The sequence below is a fragment of the Syzygium oleosum genome, unplaced genomic scaffold (assembly GCF_021117445.2).
Source record: "Syzygium oleosum isolate NSW1041296 unplaced genomic scaffold, Sole_v2.1 Sole_v2.09, whole genome shotgun sequence".
Taxonomy (NCBI): domain Eukaryota; kingdom Viridiplantae; phylum Streptophyta; class Magnoliopsida; order Myrtales; family Myrtaceae; genus Syzygium; species Syzygium oleosum.
The window spans coordinates 4,250,083-4,269,019 of NW_026607493.1; the positions used below are offsets into that span (position 1 = coordinate 4,250,083).

General features: G+C 43.5%; 2 protein-coding genes across 2 annotated transcripts; one reads left to right on the forward strand and one right to left on the reverse strand.

Moving 5' to 3' along the window:
- Window positions 1–3,933: 3,933 nt before the first annotated feature.
- On the forward strand, window positions 3,934–4,760 carry LOC115673474 (monothiol glutaredoxin-S11-like). The gene has a single exon (XM_030595658.2). The coding sequence runs from the start codon at window positions 4,060–4,062 to the stop codon at window positions 4,378–4,380; it is 321 nt and encodes a 106-aa protein (XP_030451518.1). The 5' UTR covers window positions 3,934–4,059; the 3' UTR covers window positions 4,381–4,760.
- A 5,071-nt stretch (window positions 4,761–9,831) lies between these two features.
- LOC115673473 (protein TRANSPORT INHIBITOR RESPONSE 1-like) lies at window positions 9,832–13,753 on the reverse strand. The gene is made up of 3 exons (XM_030595657.2): window positions 13,050–13,753; window positions 11,407–11,899; window positions 9,832–11,065 (listed from the first exon to the last, which is right to left on the reverse strand). The coding sequence occupies exons 1-3, from the start codon at window positions 13,502–13,504 to the stop codon at window positions 10,268–10,270; spliced, it is 1,746 nt and encodes a 581-aa protein (XP_030451517.1). The 5' UTR covers window positions 13,505–13,753; the 3' UTR covers window positions 9,832–10,267.
- Between the last annotated feature and the right edge of the window lie 5,184 nt (window positions 13,754–18,937).

Here is an 18,937-nt window from a genome sequence, read left to right on the forward strand (position 1 = left end):
TAAAAAGGCCATGTAGGACTCTTTGTCGGAATATGACGCCAAAGGCACTTAAATAATCGTTTTTTACCGATGTGGCATTCAAGGGGTTGTAAAAAAAAGTTATGGCACTGAAGTGAGCGCCGTACGAATATTATGACACTTTTAGTGCTATTTTCCCAATTTAATCTATTTATTATACTAAAATCACCTTTTGCATGTTAATTGCATTCAAATTTGGGAAAAACCACCAAAAAACCCCAAACTTTGTCATCTATCCACACATTTGGCTCCCCGAACTTTTTTTTGTGACACCAAAACCCCTAACTTTGCTTTTGTGACACATTTACCCCAATGTATTTAGTCACATGGGCATTTTCGTCTTTTCGCTTTTTCTTTTTTTTTTTTTTTCTTTTTTTTTTTTTCCTTCCTACGAGGGGGGGCTCACGGCCACTTTCAAGGTGCCGGATCCGGCGAGGGGACTCACGGCTGGGCCGAAGCGAGGGGGCCTCGCAGATCCGGCGGGAGGGCGGCCTCCCGGCTGCCGGCGGGCGTGGTTCGCCTCGCCTGGGGATCCGGCGAGGGCGGCCTCGCGGCGCCGGGCGTAGGCCCGCCTCGCCGCTCCGGGCGAGCCGAGAGCGCTCTCGCCGACCTCTCAGCGAGGGTCGACCTCGCCCGACGCCGGCGAAGGTCGACCTCGCCTGAAGTCGGCGAGGGCCGCCCTCGCTCGCCCAAAGGAGGCGCACTCGCGGCTGCTTCGGCGAGGTTCGCTCGCCCGCGGCGAGCGAGGCCGCCCGAGTCGGGCGAGGGCCGCGAGTGGCCTACGCGAATTGCATTCAAATTTAATGAAACGAGTCTTTTCTTTTGCCCCAAAGTCGGTTTTGTGTCAAAAAAAGTTCGGGATAAATGTGGAAGTTTGTTTTTTTTAATGAAACATGTCTTTTCTTTTCCAAATAAAAATCTAAGATTAACCCCAAGAAAAAGTAAAAGTTTGGAGGAAAAATTCTCGTGCAAGTAGTAAACTTGACTTTACGAGGATGAGAAAATAATTGAGGGAACTTTTTATAAGATATTAACATAGTTGTAAATGTTGTATCTTTTTAGTAATATCTAAAGTAATGAGTACTGAATTTAACTTACGCGAATAAGCAATAATTTCTCTATAAGTTCATGCAAAATTAACTCTATCATACCCGGCATGGCCTCGGACCCGGTTTGGCATTTAAGTGAAAGTTGGTGATTTTTATGAGAAAAAAAAGTTCAAAACATGTACAATAACTGCTATAGTGATGAACAGTATCTGCTACAGTACCCTGCTACAGTATATTGCAAGGTAAAGTTGGTGTTTTTTTTTTTTTGAATTAGGCCTAAGCTCAATTAGTATTACTCTTCCTTTTTAATTTTGCTATGCAATGACTGTATTGTGCATCCTGATTAAGGTATTAGATTTTTACTAAAATATCTTTACTTAATGATCCGTCATCGTGTCGCGCTCTAATAATCATCGGCTTCATCCTTACATCTAAAAAGTTCTACGAGACGAGCTCCGCCCGTATAAGCTGCCTCCTACGTACTTACGCTACACTCGTGATGAGAATTTCCGAGAGGCTTCTCCGTACTCGTACTTGTAAAGGACAACTTTTATACGTATCGAAAGGCGTAAAGCGAACTCATTCACATACGGTATCCACGTGCGCGATCCACGTATGACGAATAATCGGGACAAACCAGGTCCATGTGAACCCGAGTCGGGTATCTTTCCCCGAAAGGTGCGCGCGCCAAGTAGGTGGGGGGCAACAGCAAGAATCTCCTCGCCCACCGAAAGCCCATCTCATATTCTGTCCAAACTTTCTTTTGCCAGGACATTGGATTCTAAGAAGTTGATTGTCGGAATAGAATCTCTCCGCGTGAATTGACACTGCCTTTCTTTATTTTCTTCTTTTGCTAACTTTTGGTACGCCTTTTTTGTTTTTCCTTTCGCTCCTTTGCGAGCTTGTATCTCCCCAGAAGGACCAAAACGAACGGTTCACAGGCTGTGCACGTCCTTGAGAATCTTGAATTCATTTACATGCGGTGAGTTCGTAGATTTATGAATCATCCTAGATAGTGAAATGGAACCGTCGAAAACCGGTCGGGCCGGGCTTTATAGCTTAAAAGGACTTGTCCAAACCTGTTCAAAAGTGCTCTTCAAGCCAATCTTGCTTGGGGAGCCCCGTGGGCCGCCGACCCGTCCGTCTCCTTCCCTGACCTCCGCCATAACTATGATAATTCTCATTGACGCTAAACCTTTTTTTGTATCAATTTAGTCATAAACCTTTTCGCATTCGTGCCAATTCAGTCCATCCGGCTAATTTTGGCAGGCCAGCGCTGATGTGGATGCTAGCTGACGCTAATGTGGTAATTTTTTAATATTTTTTATTTTTATTTTCTTCCTTCTTTTCTTTTTCCCCCGCGGTGGCTGGCGAGGCTCGCTGCCTCGCCCGCAACCCCACCCTCGCCGGCCACCGTGGCGAAAAAATGAAAAAGAAAAATAAAAAATAAAAAATCTCGAAAAAAAATATTGCACAAATGCAAAAAGTTTATGATTGAATTGGGCCAAAACAAAAGGTTTAAAACTGAATTGGCATAATTGCAAAATATTTTAGGACTTTTTTGTCAATTTTCCTCGCGCACAATTATTCAAAGGTCCTTGACCTCAGGCGCCCTTTTGTTTGAGGTCATTATTGTTCGAGAGTTTGCAATGTATATGTGTGGAAAAGAGTCCCACGTAGGAAGAACAGAAGGAAATTAATTGGTTATAATAGAAGAGCACTAGATTAAATATTGTTCTAAAAGACACGAGCTCTCAAGTGGACATTGAGATATATTCCTTGGTGCTTACATAAAACCGTATTCCGTCCTTGAATGCTCCATTTTTATCCTCGTGCTTACGGTGAGAGAGTTTGAGAGGCTAAATTGTAGCCTGAGGTGATTTGCTTACACTCTGTAGTACTAAGAAAGTGACTTCACACACCTCTTAGCCCAAAACATTTTTGTTTTCCAGTTACCTCCGCTACATTGTAACCACCTTATAGCTCTCTTTTGTTCACCAAGAGAGATCGAGAGAGAATGAAGGAAAGAAAAGAGGTGGTCGGCTATTGCTGAGTATCGATGGCGACAGGGTGCAATGAATGACCAATGGATGAAGAAAGAGCTAGCTGTGAGGCACGACGGTAAGGAGATTGGTGATGGAGGGGAAACAAAGCAGTAGGAGTTACGATTCTAGGAATTAGCGTAAATTATTATATATAAAAAATGAGGGTATTTTAGATAATTTGGGCTAACTAGACCGGACCGATTTCCCCTAATCGTAGAGGATTCCCGTCTTCAAACTTATGGTTGAGTGATTGCACCCTAAATTTTGAAATTCAATCCGGCGGGTGTCGTTTGGAAATTACAATGACCTAACCTAATCAAGTGGTCCAAATTTATTTTAGGGCTGTAAGCAGTAATTGGTCCGAACCATTGCATACAAGAAGTAGATTACATATACCCAACTCACACCAGTGATTCTAGCTTTATAGTCCATGCTCCCTTTGAATGATATCTAAAGATATCGTTTCTTTCTCGTTAATAAGCTTCTGTTCTCTGGATTCTGGCAAAAAAAAGAAGCTTCTGTTCTCTGAAAGTAAAATCAATTGCACCCACTTTTTCTTTACAAGAAGTGACACCCCGCAAACCTTTTCCGGGTTCCTGGGCCCAGCAATTGATCTGTACTTTTATACATGAAATCCGTCCGTCCATGATGCTGAGTACGTACTGTGGTCTTCAGCTCGGAAAAGCAACTTCATCAGAAGTTGTTTTTGGGGGGCATCTACATGAGAAGAATTTCCCCAAGAGACTGATATGAAAGTCCACCATAGCCGTCCCTATAAATACTAGACCTCCTCAGTCCTCACTCTCAAACTGTAGATCTTTAGTAGCTTCAAATTACTCTAATCTCTCTCTCTCTCTCTCTCTCTCTGTGCAACCCCACTTCCCCCAGTCAGTCAATCAAAGAGTCTAGGAATAGAAAAAGCACAATCTTCTGTCCCTCGTTTTGCGATGGAGAAGGTGATGAGACTGGCCTCGGAGAAAGGGGTGGTGATATTCAGCAGGAGCACGTGCTGCCTGTGCTACACCGTGAGCATCCTGTTCCGGGAGCTCGGCGTGACGCCCGAGGTCCACGAGATCGACCTCGACCCGGAAGGGCCGGAGATGGAGCGGTACCTGGCCCGGCTCGGGTGCAGCGGCCCCGTGCCGGCCGTCTTCATCGGCGGGAACCTCGTGGGGTCCACCAACGAGGTCATGTCCCTCCACCTAGGCGGGGCGCTCCTCCCCCTCCTCGCGCCTTATCAGGACCACGCGGATCATGCTCTATCCTGAAACCGTGTAATTTAGGGTTCGAATATGGGGCTAATCAAGGTGTGCTGTGATCTAAGGTGGGATTAGTGGCTAGGGTTAAGGGAGATTGAGGTCTCTAGTGAGTCCTGAGGAGTCTATGTAGCATGCTTGAAGTGGTGAAAATGTGCTTTTTATGTAGCTTATAGTCTAGCCTTTAGCTAAAAATACATGGAGTTTGGGAGTTTCTTATTCCTTCTTGCAACTTAGCCTTGTAATTTTGAGTTGCCTATCCGGTGTGGAGATCTTCACATCTCGTAGTCATCTCCTAATCCTGTGCCCTCTTAAGTAGGATGGTTACACACCTCACTTTCTATTTAGAAATTAAGGAGAAAAATTTGCAAAAAGGATGATCTTTGCTATTATCTATGTCCAATTTCGGGCCACGGTATTTTATTCCGTGACGAAGCTGGTCCATAAGCTAATCTCCAATCACGATCTCTTGATGGGTTTCGTATTTCGATGCGAAGGAAAAATGCAGACTGAATGGCGGAAATCACGCATGGCACTGCCATGTGGCGTAAACAAATAAAGTGATTACACAAGAGCGAAGCCAACTAGACGAATTTTCATAAATAAATTAGATAGAATTTGCTCGAGCTTCCATAAAAACCTAAAAAAAAAGAAAAAAGGGAACAACAACCGTGGAAATTCATCTTCGGCGAATTTTCAAACAAATAAATGGAATTTCTTTTTACCTTTTTTTTGAGGTCAAACGTCAACGTTTCAGCTACAACAATGGCCGACAGACGAATACTCTCGTATTTACTCTATTGCTCTCTAACAAGAGGCTAAATAATATTGGAGCATAAACACTTTAAAAAAAGATGAATTCCTACTTAATCTATATTTATATGAATATCCTATCTCGGAGAAAATTATCCAGAAAGTGATAAACATATTGCTTTTGTGCCAATTCAGTTATAAACCTATGACAAGACTTAACTTCTCCGGTGAGGTGGAGCCTCACTAGAGGTAGACCTCGCCGGCCCTCGCCTCTGACCGGTCGTCGGCCATTGCCAACGTCAGGCGATCGACTAAAGGAGGAAGAAGGGAAGGGAAAAAAAGGAAAAAAGGAAAAAGAAAATGCTAAATAAAAAAATAAATTAAAAAAAATATTGAAAATTGTTCACGTCAGCGACGGCCGTCCTACATGACACGACCGGCGTCCATGTCAGCAATTTAGGACTCAATTGGTACAATTGAAAGGTTTAGGACTGAATTGGCATAAATGCAAAATGTTTAGAACATTTTTGGTAATTTTTCCCTTTTTAGCATGGTATCAGAATCAAGTTCTGCCCTAATTTATCTTGTATGTGAGCCATGATTATCAAATTCCATGTGTCGTTCTTACTCCAGTTTGCACGTAAAGGATTTTCACCCTACATTGCTATTTATATTCTCTTTGCAAAACTGTGGTCTCCCTCCATTTATTAGCTTTTGAATTGGACTTTGTAACGAATATCCATGATGAATTCTGATCTCTCTCTGTTTTTCTGTTTTAACAAGATGAAGGCAAGTGACTATGTTTTATGTGAAGTCAGAGACAAAGAAGCTGAGAAGAAGGCCAACCCATTCATTGTTATTGATGGGCAAAGGGGATTGATCAAGAGAGAAGATGATCATCAAAACCGGAGCAACGATGAGAACTCTGCGACGATGGGCGATTATTCCAACATGGCTATGCAATCTCAATCCGTTCCTGCTAAGTTGGTTGGTGTACCGAGTCCGAATAATGGAGACACTTATTGTTGGATGGGAAGAAAGCGCTACTTATGGCGCATCGCCCTACGGGGCGATGGCGATTCAATCCGACCGGGGCGTCAACATCGGCCATCCATGGAATGTCGCCTCAGTGGGTTGTTCTGATTACGTTCTGTAGTCTCAATCTGCTCCTTACTAATACAGGTGATGCCCTGGGTAATAACAATGGAGAGGCAATCAACAGGAGTGACGGCGCATCGCAGGCAATGAAGATTCAACTCGATCGAGGCTTTCCTTTCAACAACCTTGTCAACTGCACGACAGCTTCTGGAGAAGGTGATCACGGCAATAACCAATGGAGTCGTGCAAAAACAGGTGGTTCTAATTTTGTTCCACCATCCGAATCTGCTCATGCTACTACAGGTTATGTCCCGGGCTATAACAACGGAGGTGCAGTCACCGGTCAGATAGATGATGCGGATCACGGCGCGTCATACTCACTGGCAATGGAGATCCAACTCGATCAGCGCACCCCTTCCAACAATATCCGACAGCTTCTGCGCAAGATGACGAGAACGATCCATGGATCGCAATGCTGTATATGCACATGGGTAAATTGAGAAAGAGGGCTTGAGGGTAATATGTTGCCCTGCGCGACATGCCCCTCTTGAGACGGTGGTGCTGAACAAGGAATTACATTACAATTACGGACGCCATCATATATTTTGGATGTGAACGATGTAGGATTTAGATACATGATTTAGCCCGGAATTCATTCATCTTTCTTTCCTTCATGGTTTTCCTAATATTCATGATTCGTGAAGCTAACGAACATCATCTCTTGAATGCATAATCAGGGAAACAGGGCAACATACGTTCGTTAGGTTTTGATTCCTTCACATATGTGTATCATCGTTGCTCTCTTTAGATGTATTTATGTCCGACATGTGATTGAGTTTCTTTCTGACAGTAACACAAATATGATCGGTTTGATATTCATCTTCGAACGAGATCATAGCGATTTGTATGAAATGATCGAACTTTGCCCGGATGAGCCCCGGAAACTTAAACATAGAGAAACAGCTACTTGCAATACAAGTATGCATATTAACTCATATGGAGAAGGAACATGGAGTGAGAACTCGAAATTAGAACCATGAGTCCGAAACCAATCCGAGAGCAGACGGTCGAGCATTGAGCACAAGCAAAACACAGCAAACTAGAGAGAATCATCAGAAGAGATCCTCACATCTCTAAATGATAGAAATAGCAAAAAGTCTCCGCGTAAACGAACCCGAAAAGGCACCTGGAGTTCTCCAACTCGGGAAACTCTCAGTAGAAGTAACGGACGGCAACTACAGGCCGCCGGCGCGGAGTCATGTAGCATGAGAGCATGAGAGCAATAGCAATGACGAGCGCTATTAACAACCCCGGAAACTCGGAGCTTTCTTCACAAGGAAAACACATGGCCTTTCCCATCACGGTAAGCTAACAATTCTTGTCTTTCCAAGCTCGCGGCTCCGGAGGATGAGAGGGAGGAATTGCAGAAACCCTTTTGAATTGAGAGAATCCGGTTGCGAAAACGCAAGTGTTGTTGAGGATTTATGTGGTGGTAGACACGGACATATGAAGACTCGATGTCTCGTGCTCTGAAGGTTCCTCGCAAGTTTCTTGAGAACCAATCGACTCCGATGAAAGGAGACGGTCGTTCGAATTTGTCAGTTTTCGGATGTTAGGCCCCGATGAATGGTAGGATTTTGTCGTGTGGACTGCGTCTTCCATCCGGAAGTCAATAGTCGTCCGAAAAATAGGATGTAAACGCGAAGATCGCCTCATCGTTCGATCACATAATCAAACTACACAAGGGAAGAAAAAACTTGGACTTTAAACCATTGACTTTGAAGTCAATTTATATTAAACTCCTAACAACAAACGTCGCCTTGTCCTCTTACACTTTTCTCCTTTTGGCTCCACGAGTCGTGGGTTTACTAGTTGTTGTTCGGTGGAGCGCGCACTCTAGAACCCGCATTTGATGATCTTTGGGAGGAAAACTCTGCAACGAAGGAACATCAACATCTTGGAATTTCGCCCGCATATTTCAAAATTTTTCGATTCGGTATCGTATTAATATCTTCTAGAAGGAATTTAGAAGAGAGAGAGAGAGAGAGAGAGAGAGAGAGAGAGTAAAGGTGATCTAAAATCATTCTAGACAATGAACTTAAATTGGTACGGAAAACGAAAGGTTAAATTTATCACTCGAATCTACGAGGAATTTCTAATGTAAGATGGGCATTTATTAATTCGTTTTACATTAATCATCTTGACCATCGGTTGATAACATATTATGATTTTAGGAGCAACGGCAACTGTACGTGCCGCCATCGTCCGGTGGCGGGGACGCCGCAGATTCTTCCTTCGTTTCTCTATCCGACACGAATTTACATTTATATGTTGAAATATTTTATAGTCCTTTTCAGATGCGACTTTGCTTATCTTTATCATATGTTTTGCTTCATACCCAGTCGAAGCACAGTATTTTAGGGCGACTTCTTAGTATAGTCCCCTAAATTGTACCGCTTTTGCAATCTGAGTCTTCGCATTCTCAAATTGCGCAACCGTTTCATTTTTTTTTTCCGACATCGAGCAATCGGGGATGTGCGGCCTAGCCATCCAGCGACGTGAGGTCCCCTAACCTCAATTGGTCGCAACTCGCAATCCGTGCTCCGCCTCTAGGTTGGTGGCACCTAGAGACTCACCGAGCTGTCCTCGCTCGACTCTCTCATTTTTCTTGTATTTCTTAGCTTTTTCGCCGTTCTCTTAATCAAAACCAATCTTAAAACATCTCTTTTCTTAATGACGTGTCAGCATAATTAAGCAGTAATGACAACATGATTTGCTGATTACACAAATCATGAATGTCAAAGGACTCAATCCCACCAACTGAAAATCTAAGGACCCACAAGTGCACAATTAACAATTAAGTGGAGGACCAAAAGTATGGAATGTTACTGTCCAGACCGACGAGACGTTGACTCAAGAGGGGTAATATCCAAGAAGAGAGAAATAGACGCAAGCAGCGCGGCAACTAAAGAAAAATCAAATCTTTGCATGCAAATTCACAAATAGGGACAAATCAGACAGAGTGCTCACATTTCACTTGCACACCAGTTTACATCAGCTGTTGCAATGCAGATAAACTGCCCATTCAACAGAGGTCAAGGTGAGATATTCAGAAGTGATCAGGAGCAGTTTTTGTAATGGAAGTATCAATTTTTTTCATTTCGACTCTAGCAACAAAAGTCCGCATGCATGATGCGTTACAGATTTGGAGGTCTAATTATCATTTTGGAAGACTCAAGAGGAACTTTCGCCATAGATGCAAGGGGACAACAAACTAAGGACAACCATCAAGAAGGCACGGCACACTATCATGACGGCAAGGGCTACGACAACTAAAGAGGAACAACCGCACAATATGATCTAGAGATAAGGCAAACCAAGAATCCGTCATCAATCAAACAGAAGCCTCTATTAGATACCAACAGATCACCAAAGATTTCATTAGCCACAATCGAAGGAAGACACGCCGCCATCATCACTGAAGTGGTCGTGAAATTGCACGCTTGACGAGCGGTAAAACAAGTTGGGGCAAAAGCTGTGACATGGGAGAAAAGAAAAGGGGTGGGAGAGAGGGGTGCATTACGGAAATACAGAAAAGAGAACTCAAACCAATGCCGAATCTAATATCTCATTTCCTGGGAAGGTTTCTCTCGCAATAACAAGACAAGTCCAATGTCAATCGCCTTAAATGATTATGAAGTCTGGAAGGAGTATACAACAATGCTAGCCCAAATTTAATTAACATGTCTTGATACACATACAACAGCAGCAGCAGCACAGCAGCAACAAAAAGGTTCCTCTTTTATTTAACAATGCATTGGTATCCATAGCTCAGCCAAGTGCAAAATCTTCGGCTAGAGAGCTCTTGAGCCTCCGTATACCCTTCCCACAGCTAATGTCACACCAATAACAGCTGCTAATACTAAGCTAAAAAGAAATTAGACCTGCATGAAAGAGGGCAGTGAAGAGCATGTACCTGCTTTGACCATCGCAATCACCACACCACAGTGGCACGAGGGAAAAAAGGCAAATGGTTGAACGAAACCTGTCAAGAAGGCCTCAGAGTAGAATCCTCATCCATTGTCCAAACAAAACCAGGCATATCGAACCTCGGCCCTGCAACCGTTCGATAGATGTAAAGCTTCTCAACCGGGCAGCTTTCAGGCCTCTTATCCGGGTGGCCTCTCTCGTCCATGACTTCGACATTAAGCCTGGGCATCTTCTGACCAAGCAGCTTACATGCTCCGAAGCTCACTGAGCAAGAAGACATCCAAAGGGATCGCATTGTCTCCAGCTTTGCAGCGTTGGCCAAAAGCGCCTTGTCACCAAACGGGCAGTCCCGGATCTCTAATTTTCTAAGACTGTCGCACCCCGATAGCACATGGTGCAGTCCCAAGTCACTGTCTCCAGCGAATGCCACAGAAAGCATCTCAAGCTTCTTCGCATGAGTCCCTATGTACTCAAACATGCGGTCAGTTAGAAGACCTGATAGAGAGAGACGCCGGAGATCTTTGCAGTGTTGGACAATGGCTCCAAAGCCTGTATCGAGTGGCTCAAGAGTTAAATAATCAGGACAATGTGGTTCAATGATACAAAGTCTGAATCGAGTCATGTTAGGACGGTTCCGAGCTATGGTAACTAAGGCCGCATTAGACATCTGGCGGCAGAAGTACAAAACTGACTGAAGCTTGGGGCAACCCTCAGACACTGACACAAGGCCCTGCTCCGTTAAAGATACATTTGGTTCACGGTTGAAGGGCTCAGAAGGAAACACCCTCAATTCCCGTAAATCTTTGCAAGACGCAGCCAGGGCTTCCAAACCGCTGTCTTCAATATAATCAAGTACCTGAAATATCATATCAATTCGTTTATTCTGTGAACAAACATTTAATTCAGTACCAAAAGAAAATTAAAGAGGGGAAACAGAGTCTTATCCAATATTCGAGAGACATGCCAAACAGTCCCATGAATTTTCAATTACAAATTAATTTATCAGCCATCTTTGATTAAAAAAAAAGGTAAAAGATGATGAAGTAGGGAAGAATCATAGATGTCGTCCCATAGAAATACTCGGGAAGCATTAATTACTTCATAAAAGCAAAATTCTTTCACTGAAAGTCGAAATTTAGACAAAACACTACCGATGCAAAGAAAATGTCTTCACAAGTATGCGTTAAACAATCATACCAATAAGCGCTGCAGACTGTGACATTGACTGATAAGTTTTGTAAGTTCAGAGCTTTGGATGGTGGCGTAGCTCAAGTTCAACGATGTAAGCCCTGGGCATAGGGGATATAAAGCTGGAAGATATGCAGGTACTACATCCCAAAATCCAGACAGACTTCTCAGCTCTCGGCAGCCAGCTAGAGCGCCAACTAGATTCGAGAAATCATCTGACCTTAGTTCAGCAGAATAAACACCCGTGCCTAATTCAGCCAACTGCGGGGCCCGTCGAAGTAAATTGGCAAGGCGATCAAGGGGCACGGTGCGGTTGAGTCGCAGAGACCTCAGGTTGGGGCAGCGACCTACTAGGCGCTCCAAGGCAGAGAAGCTGACCTCAGAGCTTAAGCAGGAAATGTTGAGGGATACGAGTGATGTATATGAATCGGGGAAATGACTGAGCCAATGTCCACTCGTATCTTCCACTTCACTCTCCCGTAAGTCAAGCTCCCTCAAGTTCCTGCACATGCAATTAGTACGTCAAACAACGGCGTTCGCAAGGATCTTTGCAAAACAAAAAGGCATAGCCTCGAGTTTTTGAAAATTGTGGTAAAATGTGGAGTTAGTGGGAAATTCGCTCTAAAATGAAAACTAGATTGTCAACCAACTTTGTTGACAAAGTCACAACTATAGTTGTTCAGGTAAACACAATTGGAAGCCTTTTTAAATAATCGGCATCAGAAAAAGAGATTAAACAAATCGTCCGACCATTTCACAGTAGGAAATTTTTTTCCCCAGTACAGATGTAGAGCCAAGCATTCAAGAAGTAAAAGAATCTGAAAATGACAAAATCAAATAAATCCAAGATTCTTCTGAGTTATCACTATAAGGAGATAAAAGGACTGACGCATGAACAAACAAAAGCCATCTCTTTCCAACTCACTAATTCACAAGAAAATGTCCATGAGAAGAATCTATAAACCAAATAGCCCACGCTGTACAAGATGCAGCCACTTGATACAAAGCTGTAACATAAAAGCAGCAAGAGGCAAGAAAATGAAAGCAATGGTGGCTAGATTCTCCATGATATCATCCCCCATTAACATATGCCCTCCAGATCTAGGAGAAAAAGAAAACGGGAAATAATCAATTTAACATATGGAATAGTAACTTTGGTCAATCCAGGGACCAAGAACGGACCAAAATTTCCGGAAAGTTAAGACATTTGGCGTCGGCAAACAATAAACAGGCAGCCGAATGCAAATGGCGAACAGCGAAAAATGAGGAAAAAGAAATCATAGGAAGCGGGAATGCGAACAGAACAGAACATCAGATAGAGAGGGAGGAAAACAAATCCTTAAGCATCATCATTTACCCTCAAGACCCACCAAAAGCAATCAAATTTGACGACAATCCCAACTGAACAACAAACAACACCCCCAAGAGTCAACAAGCATTTCAACTCGCTGACTGCACATCAAAGAACACAGAAGGAAAAGTCCCCTGAAAACAAACTCGCGAATCGCATTTCTCGGAAAGAAACGAACTTTCACTTTGTTTAGGCATCTTGAAACACATATCGAGAAAAACTCTCGCAGTAGACGGACCCTCATTCCCAAAAATCAAAACCCACGAACCCTAAAAGAAACCCAGAAGAAAAGGAGACGAACCTGCAATTAGCGGCGACGGCGGCGAGCCCGTCGGTCGAGAACCCCTCGCAAGTGGACAAGACCAAGACCTTGAAGTTCTTGAACGACCTGGAGATGAGCTCCAAGCTCTCGTCGGTGACCACCATCCTCTTGAGCCGAATCTCCTCGAGCCAAGGGTAAGCGCGGGCCATGGCGGCGATCCAGGGGGAGACGTAGCCGCCCCAGCCCTCGGGGACGAGGTTGAAGTCGGCGAAGTGGGGCTTCCCCTTGAGCTCCACGGATCTCGCCTCCGGGAAGCGCCGGACGACCGCCGCGGGGGCGACGGCGTAGCAGTTGCCGACGAAGACGCGCCGCCGGCACCACCGCTCGATCTCGTACCACGACTTGCACACCAGGGAGACGGCATTGCGGTCCCTGTCGGAGCCGATGAAGGAGAACACGTGCTCCAGCACCTCCTCCGGGAACGAGTACGCCATGACACTCGTGAACGAGAGGGGTTGGACCTCACCTTCTTCTTGATTGGCTCGGAGAGAGAGAGAAAGAAAGAGAGAAAGAGAGAGAGAGAAGTGGTGCGTTAGATCTGGATTGGCAATATAGAGGAGGAGCTCAGCGTGAGCCTTCCTTGGTCGTTTTTGAGCTTTGCATAAAATGGCCAAAAAATTCGACCAAAAAAACCATGGAAAGAGGAAGTATGTAAGAGAATGTGAGCGTAGTAGTAGTCTGTAACTGTGAGAGAGAGAGAGAGAGAGAGAGAGAGAGAGAGGATAAGGAGCTTTTTCTTCTTTGTTTTTTTTTTTTTTGGTAAGCTGTGTCTTTTTTTTTAGCAGTATGGTTCATCCACTAACAAATTTTTCACTAGGCCGGATAATCAATAGGGCGTCCATTAGAAAGTTCAGAACACACAAATACAGTAATTCGATACTCGTTATGCTAAAAGCGTGGAAGACGAACACGTTTACCATCCGGGCGGTAATTTTGTTTTGTTCTTTTTGCGAGCAGCAATTTTGCTTACTTTATGGAATGTGTCCGATGCGAATTGTGTCGGTGGTCGAGGGTTCGAGAAGACGGTCGCGGGAGAGGAGAGAGAGCAATGCATGTCTCGGCGAAAATGTGGGGGAGAGAAAGAAAGGGGTCAATAACTTTTTTGTCTGTTCGGGAGTACCGAAGTTCTTAAATTTGAATTGAACGCGAAATATAACGAAAGATCCCGCAAAATCCAACGTCACAGAGATCAGCCCGTTTCTAGAACAAGCAAGGTCTAAAAAGATAAATAAAAAAAAACCGTAATCGCTTCGATTCCTGGCAATCGTTTTTAGAAATGTCGCGTGCGCTCAAACCCGATTTGACTTGTGGGGGAGGAGAACTTCCTATCCGAGCTCAAACTAATGAAACTATACATTTCAAGAATAATCAAGGATTGTCTTAAAAAACGAAGGGTTTATTTATCTCAAAATTAAATGACCCCCCCGCTCCCGTGTTTGGAAAAACCTCCGCCGAGAAATAAAACGAAATAGTTACTAATCGTTTTCACCCGAGAAAAATCGATTTTTTTTACCGCGCGAGAAGACGGGAGATATCGCGACACGGCGAAATAGCCGGAGCGGGGAGTGGGAGGGGGCGATCGAGTGTAGCAATCTGCACCGTAGCGTAGGAATCTCATGATTGGGGGTGGGAGGGGCGCATTGCACGGCTGGATTTGAGTGGTGGTGGTGGGGGTGGTGGGGACCACGACAGCCAAATCGGACAGCGGGAGAGATTAAATGATTGCTTTTCTTCATAATAATAACGGAAATCGTGGGGAATGATCTGATGTGAAGGTTTTTAAGGGGGGAGTGGGGAGGGGGGTGGGCTATCATGACATCATGACCGTCCAATCATGGGTCACTGATTTCGTATGGGACGCTGCTCGCTGCTGACCCATCCCCACTGCGTGCTGACTCCCCTGCAGTGTTTCTCCACGTTTCTCCTCGAGAAAATTTACGTAAACGATTTCTGAATTTTGACTTAATACGTAATTTGATCTCTCAATTTTTAATTTATTCAATATAATATCTAAATTTTAATTTAATATTTAATATGGTCCTTAAATTTTTAATTTATTCAGTATAATTCCTGAATTTTTGGTACACGTTCAATATAGTCATCGAACTTTATAAAAATATTCAATATAGTCATTCCATTAATTCAAGTTTAGAGGCTATATTATATATTTTCATATAGTTCAGTGACTAAATTGAATATGTACTAAAAATTCATGGAGTACATTAAACAAATTAAACGTTCTATGACCACATTGAGCATTAGACAAAAGTTCAAGGACTATATTGAACGAATTAAAAATTTAGGGACCAAATTACACATTGAGGCAAAATTCATGGACTATTTGTGTCATTATCTGTCTCCTTTACATAAATCCTACCATTTTGTCCCCGAAAACAAATAACGAAAATAAAAAGAAAAAAAACATTTTCCAGATCGTGACGGGAGAGATCAACGGCCACGATCCTTTTGGCGAATTTATCGCGCTCCTTGATAACATTTCTTGTGATATATGTACTGATATTTCGAAGCTCGGATATAATTTCTATTGGGAGTACTTGGCGAGTGTCTGGTGGACACCCTTCATGGGAAACTTCCTCGTCCTCGATGACGAAGATGACGACGTGTTAAATTATCGGATGAAATAATCGGGATTTTGCTAATGATGAATAAATAGCAAAAGGATGGAACAATTCGGTTTTGTGTGGTGTGACTCGGAGAAGTGCAAAAAACAGAAGTGGGTCTGGCGGTGAAGTTGACCAATGTGTGGTGCGAGCTCGCTCTCCCAAAGGGCGGGGAGAGCCAAATAAAGGGTAGAAACAAAAGCGTTCATGCTTCAAAAAATGGGTTACTGGAGAGTAAAAAAATTTTAGAAATTTTTTTTAAAAAAAGGCCAGGAGCGGGTAATATTACGAAGGAGGTGAAATGTTAAGGCTGCGAATCAAAAATCAATTTCTGGTCAAAAATAGATTTTTCTATTTCTATTCATGAACGAGTTTCTAAGCAAAAAAACATATTTGATAACGACACAAAATTTATGTTTCCAAAACAAAAATTTGTTTGATAACGACATTAAATTTCTCCCTCTCGGTTGACCGGCAAGTGGATGGTGGACGGATGGCGACGGTGGCCGGATGGCGGCGGACGGTGACAACGAATGGTGGGCGGCGGACGACGGGGGGAGGCGGCGGCGAACCGCAACGCGGCCAATGTGGAGGACGGCTGCTGGAGGCGGCCGACGTTGGGCAGCGGCGGGAGGCAGGCGATGGCCGGCAGCGAGAGGGGGGCAGTGGCGGGAGGAGGGCAGACGACGGCGGGAGACGATGACCGATGGATGGCGGGCGGCAACCCACAGTGGGTGGCGATAGGAGACGAGCGGCAACAAGAGGAGGGCGGCCGACAGCAAGAGACGACGGCCGGCGGAAGGTGCCGGTCAACAAGTGGGTGGAGACGGGCGGTGGGTGGGCGACCAGTTAGTAGCGAGGGCGAGCGATGAGAAGAATTTCTCATTTTTGTTTCAGAAACAGAAAAGTATAAAATTTTTACTTTTCTCGTTTCTGTTCCAAACCTAATTTTGAAATCAAAATTTGTTCCAGAAATTGAAAAATGAAATTACGTTACCAAACGGATTTCTGTTCCAAACATGTTTCTGGAACCGAAAAATAGAAACATAACAGTTATCATTCGCAGCTTAAGGGTGCCTTGATTATTGGTTTTTTTAAATTTTTTATTTTTGCAATTTTAAGAAAAGAATGAATAAATGTGGCCAAATGATAAAACAAAATTAATTAATTAAAAGGGTGCAGACGGGCGCACGTTGCATCTCAGTCAAAGACCGTCAGATCACTGACTCCCTCCCCGCCTTCCCCCTTTCGCAGCGTACGGACAAAGAGAGGGGGATGGTTCAAAACGTAAATACTGGAAACCCCAAAAAAAATAAAGAAAAAATAAAAAAATAAAGATGGTTGATTGTTTCTTCTTTTTTTTTTTTTTTTAACTTTTCACACGGAGCCCCAAAAAATAAAAACAATTTGAGGGTCAGTCTCTCCCCGCGGCAGTGATAATTTTTCACCCTTGAAAAAAAAAAAATTAAAATTTAAAAAAAAATAAAAAAAAAAATAAAAGAAAAAAGAGAGCGAGCTAGCGAGCTTGCGAAATATAGAAAAAGGTCATGCGGGGCCCCGTCGTTACATCAGGTCCACGTACGTTGGCCAACACCGAAAATAATTGATTCTCCCGGCGAGGAAATGACGAGACCACCCCTTATCTACTGGCACAGTGGCGCCCTCGCTCCACATGCGGGAGGGGCAGTCTCGACCGTCCGGTGAAAAGGACACGGTATTATGGGCTGGCAGAGTCGTGGGGCGTGGATTCCATCGACCTGTCCTTTCTGGGTCGAAAAGCTGGGGGGTTTTTGAAGATCGGACGGCCCGCGCCCCGCTCCCCTAAAAATGGCGATCTCCGCCGTCGGTTCGGTCCTCTCGGGGGCCTTTGGCGTCCTTATCGATGCCAACCGTAGAGCTCGTCTCTACCCAAAAAAAAAAAAACTTTTCTTTTGGAGGAGAAAAAAAAGACGATTACTATTTTTCTCTGGCGCGATTCCAAAAAAAAACAAAAGACAACAAATTTTACCTTGATAATTTTGACCCGAATTTTACTAATTTTTACTCGAATCCCAAATCTGATCCGAATAATAAGGCAATTTCATATCATGGGAGCCAAATTTGATACTCGAGTAGAAATTTATGCTTTTTATTGAGATAAAAAAAAAATTTCGGGTCAGAATTGTCACTCAAGATAAAATTAGTGTTTTTTTTTTAATTAGCCCATTTTTCTTTAGGAAATTGCGAAAGTTAATTTTCCATTTAAAGGAAATTTCGAGTTTCTGCCCAGAAATTTAGGTGTGAGTCGGTCTATGAGAGAAAATACTATATTAATGGGGGGATAAAATAATTCGTGGGCTGAGTTGTTTTGCACGTAAAGGGGGGTTTTTCTATTCGGTAATCAACCTTAATTAATGCGGAATCAAGATATTAAAATAATCCCGTCAGCTGAGATTTGATTAATAAAGTGGCCCGCACGGTTCTCCGGGAATCTCTCTTTCCCCCCTCGGGTGGTATTGGCTTGGACTTTGCTGTTTATTTTGTTGCCACACCCCCCCGCTAATTAAGCTCCGAAAAAATTAAAATTAAAAGAAAAAAAGAGAACAAGTTTATACGTTAAACAATTTCTCGGAGCCATAACGAGCTAATACCGTGAAAAATCCCAAACCGGTACACATGTGATAAATTTACCCCGAACTAATTTTTTTAATCACAAAAAATCCAAAATCCGGTACATTTCTGACAATTTTACCCTCTGTTAAATTGGATGAATACCTCGAAAAAATCACAAACCGGTATATCTGTAACCCCAAACCGGTACATCCGTACCACGAGTCATCCAACTTATGAATTCAATGCTAAAATTTAACGGAAACTAATAGAGGGTGAAATTGTCATGGGTGTACCGGTTTCTGGTTTTTAGCGGTCAAAAAATCAGTTTGGGACAAATTTATCGCGGGTGTACCGGTTTGGGATTTTTCGTGGTATTAACCCTTTAAAATAATGTTGATTCGATGCCCTCGCCTTGGTCAGATTAGAATTAGTTGATTAATGCTAATGATGCTTAGGTAGGAATTAATTAATTTAAATTTTAAATTTTAAATTAACGCGACTAATCCCTTGCACGTGGAGAGGGGGTATATTCAAAGACTAAGGGAGGGATCAGAAAAAACATATCGGGGCCAACGCTGGAGAGTGATGGGGGGGAGGCGAGCGAAATGCGTGCGGGAGGGCATCACATGATAGCCATCTCCGATGTGGCATTTA

Excerpts from the sequence above, each read along its gene's own strand:
- LOC115673474 (XM_030595658.2), top strand. The coding sequence starts at position 4,060 with ATGGAGAAGGTGATGAGACTGGCCTCGGAGAAAGGGGTGGTGATATTC.
- LOC115673473 (XM_030595657.2), bottom strand. The coding sequence starts at position 13,504 with ATGGCGTACTCGTTCCCGGAGGAGGTGCTGGAGCACGTGTTCTCCTTC. Across the intron at positions 11,900-13,049 it reads GCCGTCGCCGCTAATTGCAG|GAACTTGAGGGAGCTTGACT; the intron begins GTTCGTCTCCTT and ends TTGCATGTGCAG. Across the intron at positions 11,066-11,406 it reads ACAGTCTGCAGCGCTTATTG|GTACTTGATTATATTGAAGA; the intron begins GTATGATTGTTT and ends ATGATATTTCAG.